The 11,941-nt window shown below is 46.7% G+C and overlaps 1 protein-coding gene across 1 annotated transcript in view; it reads left to right on the top strand.

Annotated features, from left to right (window-relative positions):
• Window positions 1-1,850: 1,850 nt before the first annotated feature.
• Window positions 1,851-11,941, top strand: part of cmtm4 (CKLF-like MARVEL transmembrane domain containing 4) — a 27,960-nt gene continuing 17,869 nt past the window's right edge. The window contains exon 1 of the mRNA XM_048263651.1: window positions 1,851-3,209. Within this exon, the coding sequence (XP_048119608.1) occupies window positions 3,024-3,209 (186 nt within the window). The 5' untranslated portion in view covers window positions 1,851-3,023. The remainder of the gene's footprint in view (window positions 3,210-11,941) is intronic.

The following is an 11,941-nucleotide window of genomic DNA, read 5'->3' as shown; positions in this document are numbered from 1 at the left end:
GTCTACTTTTTTTTTTTTTTTTCCTTTTTTAACTGACTGATCAGTAGATGAGGTAGAAAGAACAAAGAAAAAGAGAAATCAGTATAGGTGAAGAACGCATCCAGACTTCTGCCCCAGCCTTTATTTTCTTTTCCTGTTGTAACCTAATCAGAATGCAGTGCTTAGCAACCACCTGCACCAAGGATGAGCATTTATCACTGATTTTCAGGCTAAATACTGTAACACAAGATTTGCTGCTTTCATGTCAGATCCAATGCACTTCATTGGGCCTGAGGCTAAAATCAACCCTTCCTTCCAGCTACAGAGGGAAATCCAGTGAAATGCTTAAAAAAAAAAACACCCTGTCTGCCCTTTGGTAATCTGTTGATGAATTTACTCATAAAATAAAACTGAAATGCACTTAAACATAGATTTTTTTATTATTATTATTTCTGTGTGTTTTCCGTGTGAACAACACTATCCCTGTTTGGATGGTCTACACATCTTAAATGGCTTGCTATAAATGTACCTCTGCTCTCCAGGGATGTCATGCCAGTAGTCTCATTTATGGGGGGCGGAGGCAGGTAGAGGGATAGTCTTAAAAATGAGAATGTCATGTCTCTGTGAGTGTAATTCAACAGTTGAAGTTAATTCAAGTCCTTGTCAGTCTTTCAGTTGTATTTTGGTTTTCCAATGAGTCCTTTCCTGTGGAAACGCCTCCCAACACTCTTCTGTTTGTTAGCCAGTTTCCAGCACATACACAAACTATTCTTGATTTCAACAAAGGAATCACTTCACATGGTTAATATAAACCAGACATTTGAGGCATGGTAACAGAGTGCAGGCCTTTGGGTTGCCTGCAGTCAATGCCCAGTTCTATTGTTGAAACATCTGCTTTCTCAAGGAGAACAATCTCAAATGACAAAACAAAAACAAGTCAACAGTCATCACACAAACTCCCCTATTTGGCCTCACCATAGTGGCGCATTGGTGCCCCTTAGGTTTTGGTTTGAAGTTTATCCTTTCTTTTTTTCTAATGGCACATAATGCAACCACAAATCAACCCAGTTCTGTTCTGCTTCAGTACCACCGGACTGGAACGTAACTGCTCTGTGCTCTTAATCCTACTGATATGCATTTGCCCCTGCAAAGAGAAATGTTCAAGTATAGGAGTTAAAATAAAAACGCTTTTGCTTCCGTTCCTTTTATATATGGGGTTAAACATTTTAACCCCAAGGAGGACCGGATGTGTCTCTGTGTTTGTTACATCATGCACACGCCAACAAAAGTCTGAACTGTATGGCTTTAATCTGATGCATTATTGTGGAAATTCGCTTATAGTGCGGGTAAAATTAAAGGAAATGTGTCTCAGTCCATTGGCTTCAATAAAGTAAGAATCCAGAGCGATGGATTACCTGGTGACTGTTTCTCAGTGTGTTAATGTCATTGTTGTGTGTTAATGTCATTGTTCAAGATGGTCGAGGTATTAACTGAATATAGAGGATGACCATAGTAAGTTTTGCATTAAGAGGCATTTCATGGTATTATGGTAAGGCTCAATTGAGCCCAGATAGAAATGTAATGTCCTCGGTTGGGAAATGATTGCTGAGCTTCCGGTAAGGACGGCTACCTAGAGAGCTGGTTAATTATGAAAATCTGGGTTTATTGAGCAACCTGACAACTTTTAGAAAGAAAGAGAGCTAAAAAAAGTATGGTTTGGTGCTGCAGCCCACTTCAACATGCCATTGGAGACTCTAGACAGGATTGCTGATTATAATAACCCTCCCCAGTAGAGGGCAGTAGTTTCCTGCCAGCATCTGCCCATCACTGGACATCGCATTAGCAACAACCATGCAAGTAAACAACTAAGAGGCAAACAGACTTCTGTAGATAAACTACAAGGTGGTAAATAGACTTATGTAGGTAAACCCGAACGTGAATTAGAGGTTGTTTGTACATCCATGATTCTAAACAATACAACGTTTCATCATATTTTAAGGTTCTACTTTCAGTAATATTAATATAGGGAGATATGTGTATTTTATTAGTTAATGTAAATTTGTAGAATGACAGATGAAAAGTATTCTAAATGTGCAGGCCTACTTGTACGCAAATGTATGTGTAGGCACGGTGTTCTCGTGCGTAAAAATTGTGATTGGTTCGATAGCTGAAATTTGAAGCTACATGCCTACCTGCCCAGGCATCACGAGGACACACCTGTGTTGCACGTCACCATAGAGATTGGTCTAGCTCTCGGACGCTCGAAGCTGATTGAAACCTTCTCCAACAATACCATATTGTCCGACATAGAGAAAGCTCGTGCGCCCAACTATCCTATGCCTTGCCATTCTCTGAACGAAAACACACGCAAGAACCATCTGTTGGATTCACGGATACGATGGGCTGTGGCTTCGCTGAACAGACTGTGTTCACTGGGTGAACATTGTTCGACTTTTTGAAGCATTTTAACCTAGAGGAATGACCAGTTTCGAGGGCGGAGACTAGCAAACAACAACATTGTGTTGTACATCTTCTTTGGACGACAAGCTAACATGGCTTGACGAAACCAAGCTAAAACTATCGTTCGGGCCGTTTTGGATGTTTATGCTTTTGCGTGAAAGGCGCACACAACGAGGAACCATGGAGCTTGCTTGCCAACTCCCTAAAATGAATAGGTGCTGAGGGCTGTGCAGAACAAACCAAATTCATTCTATCATATCCTGACGGACCTCACTGCGCGCCGTCCTCAAAATATCTACGCATGTGAGACAATTTGTCGTTATCGAACATTTATGGAACATTACAATACCATTCTCCTGCAAAGAAATCGTAACGTAGACCCATGTGGGTACAGTAGCCAGCGTGTTGTAGCCTACATTCCAGAAGCGGTTTATTGTAGCCTGTAGCTTACAGCGAGCGTGTCGACATTAAAAACTGAAAAGTCTAACTTAGTGTTCGGATTTTCCTTTTGAGAACGAAAGATTCGTATCCATATAAAGTTATTCTTTAAGTCCGTGATCGCGGAGGACGAACAAAAGGGAAACATGAGGAATACCGAGGAGACGGACGGCTTTGATGGCGAGGCCTCCAATACTTCCATGATCTCGGGTGCAAGTAGCCCGTACCAGCCGACTACGGAGCCCGTACACGCCAGAAATGTACTGGGAGGCATCAGGTGTGACATAGAGTACCTGAGGTCGCACTTCGGCATTTTAAAAATCATCGAAGTGGTAAGTTGCACGCACCTGGTCACTGCTGTATAAAATCTGCTGTTTTTTTTTTTTTTTTAGGAATCAGTCGTTGAATAATATTTATTGTGGACGAATCAATTAATCAAGGAAATGGACAATCTTATTATTATTATTATTTTGCATGGTAGGCAAATTGATTATCAGGTTAGTGTCACAACGCTCTCTGCAGTAGCCTATAGCTGTCAGTCAGGAGCTTCTGTTTCATTTCTGATAACTTGTCAAGAGAATCATGGACAGGAACCGTGTTTTTCCGTGTGGGACTGATGCCAAATGTCTCCAAGGCCCAATTTGTGTGAAGCAAATTACGTTTGGCACTTACGTTTCCCGTCTAGATGTGACCAAAATGCATTAGAGTCAAAATTAACGAAACGATATTCAGATTTCGAGATAGATTTCCATATCTGGAATTTCAGGCACCACCCTGAATGTCCCATCTCCCTAAAAGCCCAAGCAGTGGAGTTCTGGAGCAACGGCCGGGTGTTCTTCACATAAACAGCGGGTGAAACCAGGATGATACTTCCCCTTGGTCGCTTGCGTGAAACCAGGATGATACTTCCCCATGGTCGCTTGCCGATAGATTTTGCAATCTCTGGAATGCAACTGTTGAATAGAACGATTTGGCCCGTGTGTGTGTGTGTGTGAGAGAGAGAGAGAGAGAGAGAGTGCGTGTGTGTGTGTTTGTGTGTGTGTCAGAGAGAAAGAGATGGACATACCGAATCTGAGATGTATCTCTGCATACAGTCTATGGAAATGACCTTGTCCATGTTGGCTTTCTAGTGCCATGTTGTCATAGGAAATTAATGGAATGTTTGCAGCGAGGAAAGACAAGGTCTTTTCCACCACATAAGAGAGCATGTTTCAACTAAATAAGATATATCTAACATACTTTTCCCAAATCCTGTTGCTTGTCCCTGTTCTGGGAGGTATAAGAAGTTTAAAAATGCAGTGCATTTCGGAAGTCAACTCAATTGTCCTAAAATAATACTCCTTGAAAATCAAAAAGAAAGACAGAAAGTTGAAACAAATAAAGTGCTAAACAGGAAGGCAGTATGGCCATATTTGTCCTTGAGGAGGGCACACACATACACATACTGAGGTTGCACATGGCCACCTTTTCTTTTCATCCGTCTGCACTTACCTGGGCAAGGTGAGAGCATGCAGCATGTTCCATGCGGGCGCAGGTATGAGGTCACTGGGAACACAGCTGTTTGTGTAGGACCAGCTCCCAGCCCCGGGGAGAGAGACAGGGGGGCTTTGTGAGAGGAGGGGGCAGGAGACTGTGAGCTCAGGGAGGACTCTTCTTCAGTTCTTGGAACTGAGAGAAAGAGTCCGGCCCGCAGATATCACCTCACACACACCTGGCATGTTTATACAGGGAAAAGGAGGATGTGGAGGCGGATGACTTGAAAAGTGTGTGTGAGAGAGAGATAATCTGAGAGTGCGTGCTACAGTATGCATTCGTGTGAGTGAATATGCTTTAGTGTTTGTGTGTGTTTTGTGTGTTTGTATAAGAGAGAGGGAGAGTATGTGTTTGTTTTTACATTATGCACACACACTTCTGAGTACTTGCATGCACACACACTTCTGAGTACTTGCACACATGCATGTGTGTGAATGGAGGTGTGAATATGGTTGCTGGTGAATGTGCTCTGTGGAGCTATGTGGCCTTTTGAATGGATGAGCCGCATTCCTGTCCCTGATTGGCCTAATAGCACACCGCCTGCCTAGGGCCGCCCTGACCTGATCAGAGCTTACATAAGATAAAACGGGGTTGAACTCAACTCGGCCAACTTGAAAGCAAACAGGAAATTCATTTAAGAACCATGGCTGGCCCACACCTTCTGAAGTGCCTCCAGAGACCGATTGTCGTGGACTCCAGAGAGGTGGGCGGTATGCACCGGGTGGTGCGGTGAAGCCTGCAGTGTTTGGAAACCCGGGCTCATAAAAAAAGAACCTGCTTAGTCAGTGTCTTGGGTCCATGACCCTTGTGCGTCTCTGGTTTACACGTTAACAGCAGAGTGCCCGCTGTGGTTAGACTATCCAACATCACCACGCGCATAGCTATTAGTCATCAACTCGGTCTGTCAGAGGCTAGTTAGACTGTCCAACATCACCACGCGCATAGCTATTGGTCATCAACTCGGTCTGTCAGAGGCTAGTTAGAGCCACTGAACTGTCTTACTTTCACGCTGGCTTCAGTGTGTGGATCTGACACCATGAAATTCCAGTCCAGGACGAGATATCCTCATCCTCATCCTCACCCTCCTGCTCATCCTCATCCTCACCCTCCTGCTCCACTCTACTCTTTCATTCATGTTGTTCTTTCCTTTCCTGTTCCATTCTGCTGAGAAGGTGGCCTTTATGTGCAAACGCGCACATGGCTTTACAGGTTGGTTTTCACTGAGCATTCACATCATATGGAAAGAGCTGGCTGGCATTGTGAAGGAAGTAACATGTTTCCTTTAGAACCATTTCCTCTTCTTTTGTTCTTTTGTGATGATGGCCGTTAGTACTACATGTGTCTTTGGCTCAGCCAAGCCAAGTGGTCCCCCTCACCTTTCCCCCTGCCAATGATTTACCTGAGGCCTCAACAGGATGCTGGGAAGTCTGTTTTACTGTTTAAGCTCTAGCCGGGTGACCCCACACACCACACACCAGCTACTTGGCTAGATTCAGGGGTGTTGTACATACTCAGATTCTGGACACAGTTTTTCTCATTAGGGGGAGAAGAGTGGGGCCTCCATCCTCATTCTCATCACACACCGCTACACACCCTCTGCTCTCCTCACACTCAGGTTAATGCCTAATGTAAAAGCTTGGCCAACAGCACTTCCATTTGTCATTTTTTTAGAAATGTAGTGATAGGCTTGTGCTGTGGTAATAGACTATTTGTCCTTGCCAGGCAGTTATAAAAGTGAAGATTTTTTGAAAACCTGTTGTAATTACATTGTAATTAATTGATTTTCATATGTCATCATAGTCCTGAAGCCTTAGTTTGTGTCGCCCCATTTACCAGCAGTTGGTAGGTAAATGAGAAAAGCAAATATTAATCAGTGTTGGAATCATAAACAAATAAAAGGAATGCATTCATGACGCAGGGATGTAACCATGGAGATGACATTTCATCCGAGTGAGTGGTCTTGCTGGAGTGTATTCCCTAGTGACTCTGGAGGACCCTTAAAAGGCCACTGTGTGTGTCACCACACCCTACAGCTGACTGTTACATAACCCCCCTTCCCCTCTGACAGTGGCCTAGTCTGGCATCTGCACAGGAGGTTGATGTGCTCTTCAGAGAACTGGATCCTGCTGTGGCTGGTCTGGTTGGAGAGGACTGGAGTGATTGGTACTGTCAGGGGTGTTTCAGATTTCTGTAGTCTGGCAGGTATTGGAGGTAGAGGGTCCATGGCCTGTCTGGACGCTGATGAGACAGCCTCGGCCTTAGAATCTCCCCACCATTTCGCATTAATGAAAAAAAATAAAATGTTTCCAGGGAGTTGAGAGCTGTATGAAGTTGTTACATTCCAGGGCAAATGTGTCAACTGGCCTGCTAACAGAAATGTGGGTCTTTTCTCGGTGAGAGTGTGTTTGTGCCTGAGTGAGATTGTTTTAAGAGAAGGAAGTTAAATGTTATTGGGAGCAGTTTCAGCAACATGTGTGTGGAGCTAAATGAAGTTACCAGATGCTGTCTTTGTGCCACTGGCATTCATTCAGCAGGGACTGTGTATGCTGCTCTGTCTTGTTCTCTTCATCCCTCTCTCTCTCTCTCTCTCTCATTTTCTCTTTGCCCTTATCTACACATCACACACGTGGTCTATAGCAAGGTGAAGTGTTTGGGCTTTGTAGAGGACATCCCCAAGGCCAAGTAGATGTGGCGAGGCTGTGAGTTATGTCTTGCAGACAGACAGCTGCAGGCCGCTGGAGCTGAGTTGAATGGCCTGTCAGCATAGAGGGAGGGACGCGATGGCCATGGGCCGGACTGGGGATGGGCGGTGGAGGTGGTGCTGGTGTGCCTGGGGGGGAAGTGGACTGGGCCGAGGCAGGCTCTTCCTTCTGCTCCCCTAGTAACAGATGGCGTGTGTGTGTGCGTGTGTGTGTGTGTGTGTGTGTGTGTGTGTGTGTGTAGCAGGGGGTCTGACTTCAGCTCTGAGTAGCTATTAGTGCACTCATCTACTGTAAGCCCCCTGATGAATTATGTGGTGGCGGTGGTCTCACACTGGGACAGGGTATTGGTGGGGCATGTGTGTGTGTGTGTGTGTGTGTGTGTGTGTGTGTGTGTGATCACTGATCCACTTACCCAGCATGCTGTGTCTGCGCTGCTTGGGGCACCTGCTCCCCCCTCTGCTGCACTCGGCTGGGCTGCTTGGGCAGGGCCACGTTTATCGACTGCCATTACTTCATCCACACACACACACACACACACACACACACACACACACACACACACACACACCGACTCCTTCTCAGTGTCATGCTGCTGGTCTGCAGTGTCTGGAATCTGAAACTGCTGCCTCTCAGGCCTTAGACTTGCAGCATTTACATTATGTTTATTTGTGTGTGTGTGTGTGTGTGTGTGTGTGTGTGTGTGTTTGTCTGTTGTATTTAGATGCTGTGATAGATATGGAAAGCTATAAAATTATATGGAAGATAGTGAGATGAATAGATAGAGGTAGGTATCTAGGTAGGTTGGTAGAGAGGAGAGAGAGAGAGAGAGCTAGAGAGAGAGAGAGGGAGAGAGAGAGGGAGAGAGAGAGACAGAGAGAGATGTATATATAGAGAGAGAGAGAGAGAGAGAGGGGGGGTATGGACAGATGACAGACAGAGCAAGGGAGAGATGATGTAGATAGGAATCTAAGAGGCAGAGAGGAAGTTGTGGAAATGAAATCAGAGGTGAGAGAAAACCTGCACCCCCAGTTAGTCCTGTTCTCCCAACACTTCTGTTTCTTACACAATAGGCCCGCAGTGACAGTTCACCAGATTAGCAAATCTTTCCCATCTGCTTGGACAGCCGTTGGGATGACTGAGGCATTTCTTAAGTATTCCATATCTTGACTAGCTTGTTTATGTTGGGTGTGGTATTTATTTAAGCTTGGCTGCACAGGCTGAAGATGGTCAGTTGTGCCCTTAACTCAAAGGGAAAGGTAGCTTTGGGAACCTAGCCATTGTTGATAATTCGTTATTTGAGATTGGAAAGCTTGTATTGGTGTCAAGGCAAAAGGCTGAAGACACCACTGTTTTCACAGACACTAAACATAGAGGCAAATGGCCTTAAGTTATCACAGTTAAGTATAAGTATAAGTATAAGTATATATGCTCTTTTGATCCTGTGAAGGAAATTTGGTCTCTGCATTTATCCCAATCCGTGAATTAGTGAAACACACACAGCACACAGTGTACATACACACAGTGAGGTGAAGCACACACTAATCCCGGCGCAGTGAGCTGCCTGCATCAGCAGCGGCGCTCGGGAAGCAGTGAGGGGTTAGGTGCCTTGCTCAAGGGCACTTCAGCCGTGCCTACTGGTCGGGGTTCGAACCGGCAGCTCTCCGGTTACAGGTCCGAAGTGCTAACCAGTAGGCTACGGCTGCCCTAAGTTTCTGTCCCAGTTCTGACCAATGTTTGCAGTGTAATGTATGCAACATTAGGCAGTAGGTAGGCCGACCTGTATTTCTTCATTGGTCTATACAGCTGGTCTGCATTGCAATATTTGAGTATTTCTTCATTGGTCTATACAGCTGGTCTGCACTGCAATATTTGGCCTAGTTGGATGTGACTGAGCTCAGAGATGTTCAGCGATGTTCCACATTGGACATAGCTCCAAACTGGACTGGGACTGCTCTATGGAGAAATACCACAGCCTGTCCTTGTGTTTTCCTGAGTAGGCAGCCCTGTGCAGTCATCACTGTATGTACTTGAATTTCCCTTTGGGGATCAATAAAGTATCTATCTATCTATCTATCTATCTATCTATCTATCTATCTATCGTTTCTGTGAGGTGGCCAGTCTTTGTGGTTGTAGATAGGGAGGTTGGTGGTGTTGCCATGGGAGGTGGGAGGTTGGTGGTGTTGCCATGGGAGGTGGGAGGTTGGTGGGAAAGGAAGGGATACTGCTCTCCGTATTTGGGCTGTTGAATCGTGCGTGTGTGTGTGCGTGCTGATTCAGGGAACTGTGTGTGTGTGTGTTTTGTCTGGCAATGTCAACTGTTTGTGCAGAGTAATACTGAGATAAAGCCTCCTGTGTGTGTGTTGCGTCTCTGATGTGTCTCAGGGTGGATCAGAGGGAGAAGAATGCCAGACGGCAGAAGACATGGAGAGATGAAGGCAGAGAGGGGGATAGAGGGGGTGGGGTAGAGCGATAGAGAGAGGGATGAGGAGGGACACATATACATACACACACGCATACACACACACACACACATACACACACACGCACACACGCACACACATACATACATACAGCGATAAACCAAACACTTAGTATCTGTTTTTAACATGGAAGCTGCAAGCAGAATAAGGTTAAGTGTGTGTGTGTGTGTGTGTGTGTGTGTGTGTGTGTGTGTGTGTGTTTGTATGGTACAGACAGGGGAAAAGGGTGTGAAACAGAATGTTTGTGTGTGTGTGACAGCACTGGTAAGGAACATCTGTGTAAAATGTGTTTGAGAGTCAATGAGAGAGCATGTGGCTGTCCAGACGAGAAAAAGAGAGAGAAAGAGAGAGTGTGTGTGTGTGTGTGTGTGTGTGTGTGTGTGTGTGTGTGTGTGTGTGTCCGTTCGTCCTCCAGAGAAACAGGCTGGAGGAGCATCTGCGTGTATAACGTCTCACTGACACCAGCCTGAACTCTGGGCTGCCATGTTGGTGTAACCCAGGGGCCACTGGCTCAGCTTATTTTTTGGTGTGTGTTTTTGTGTGTGTGTGTGTGTGTCTGTCTGTCTGTCTGTGTGTGTGTGTGTTTCCCAATTTCCCCTTGGGGATCAATAAAGTATCTATCTATCTTTAGGGGCCATTGACTTCTAAACTCTAAATATTTAGAACCCAAATGAAAGTTTTAGTAGCCAGACATCTGCAATGTGAGTAAGTCACACATTTAAAACTGTTCTGGACTAAATATACTGGTAATGTGGAGACTCATCACATGATGTTAGGAGCCTGTATCAGTTGGCTGGAATTGGCGTTCTTCTAGACAACCGTCGCCACAGGCAAGTGACAGAGAAAGGAATGGCCACAAAATAAAAAATGAGATGTGTTGGCGAACATTTAGTTGCCATGTGGACTCCCGATGTGTTTTCATCTGCATTTTACGTGTGTGTGTGTGTGTGTGTGTGTGTGCGTGCGTATGCGGCGCGGTGCGTGTGTGTGTGTATGCGATGCGTGCGTGCGTGCGCGTGCGCGTCGCGTCGCGGCGATGCGTCGCGGCGTGCGGCGTCGCGTCGCGTCGCGTCGCGTCGCGTCGCGGCGTTATTGCGTGTGTGTGTGTGCCTCTATTTCGTCTACGTCTGACAGTGACCGCTCCATTAACACCGTCCTTACTCTCCCATGATCACACAGCTCATTCGTTTCTCGGCCTGAAAGCTGCGGCGATGCGACGCGCAGAATGACCTCTGTCCTGTGGCACGGCACGGCTCTTTATTTAGAATCGCAGGCCGACGCGATCCGGTCTGGGCCGGTCCCGATAGGTTGCGACCGCTCATGGTGGTACGGTCTGGAATGCAGTGGGGTGGCAGTGATTCTACTCTATTTGGACCGGGCCTAGGCCATAATCAGCCTGAGGTTTTGGGTCTGGAGAGGCGAGAGGAGGGATGTGTGTGTGTGTGTGTGTGTGTGTGTGTGTGTGTGTGTGTGTGCACTTAAATAACACACCCACCACACACCGACGCGACAGGAAAACGCTGCTTAACCCTGCTCTCACTTGGCCATAGTGCCCCAGCCATCCTGCTCTCTCTCTCTCTCTCTCTCTCTCTCTCTCTCTCTCTCCATTTGAGTGTTTCTTTCCATCCATATTCTCCCTGTCTATTTCACTTTCCAACTTTCCATCCCTCTCCATGACCTCCTGTCACTCTCATCTCAATCTTGCACTCCCCCCCTCACCCCCCACCCTCACCCCCCCTCTCCTCTCCCCATCTCTCCCCATCTCTCCTCCTCTCTCTCTCTCCCTCTCTCCTCCTCTCCCTCTCTCCTCCTCTCCCTCTCTCCCTCTCTCCCTCTCCCTCCTTCAGTCTCCTTCTCTCTTTAACAACTTCAGTTCAAACAGATGAGTTCTGCGTGACTCCTCTTCAGTCTCTCGTCCAAAAACTCAGACGCTCAGTGGTGTGCGTGTGTGCGTGCGTGCGTGTGTGCGTGCGTGTGTGCGTGTGTGCGTGTGTGCGCGTGCGTGCGTGCGAGGTGTACAGGTGTGCGTGGGTGTGTGCGTGATGTGCATGCGTGTGTGCGTCGCGTCGGTGCGATGCGTGCGTGTGTTGCGTGGGTGTGTGCGTGTGTAAGGCGCGTGTGTGTGTATTAATGCGTGCGTGCGTAGGTAAACATGCGGGTATGCAGGTGTCGGTGGCGTGTGTGTGTGTGCGTGCGTGCATGTGTGTAATGCGCGTGCGTGTGTGCGTGCGTGTAGTGCGTCGCGTGGCGTGTGTGTGTGTGTGCGTGCATTGCATGCGCGCGCGGCATGCGTGCGTAATGTGATAGATGCGTGTTGTGCATGGCAATCGCGATGTTTCTGACACACAC

This window comes from Alosa alosa, chromosome 14 (assembly GCF_017589495.1).
Source record: "Alosa alosa isolate M-15738 ecotype Scorff River chromosome 14, AALO_Geno_1.1, whole genome shotgun sequence".
In the NCBI taxonomy this organism is placed as follows: Eukaryota; Metazoa; Chordata; class Actinopteri; order Clupeiformes; family Clupeidae; genus Alosa; species Alosa alosa.
This window is presented reverse-complemented; position numbering and strand designations above follow the sequence as displayed.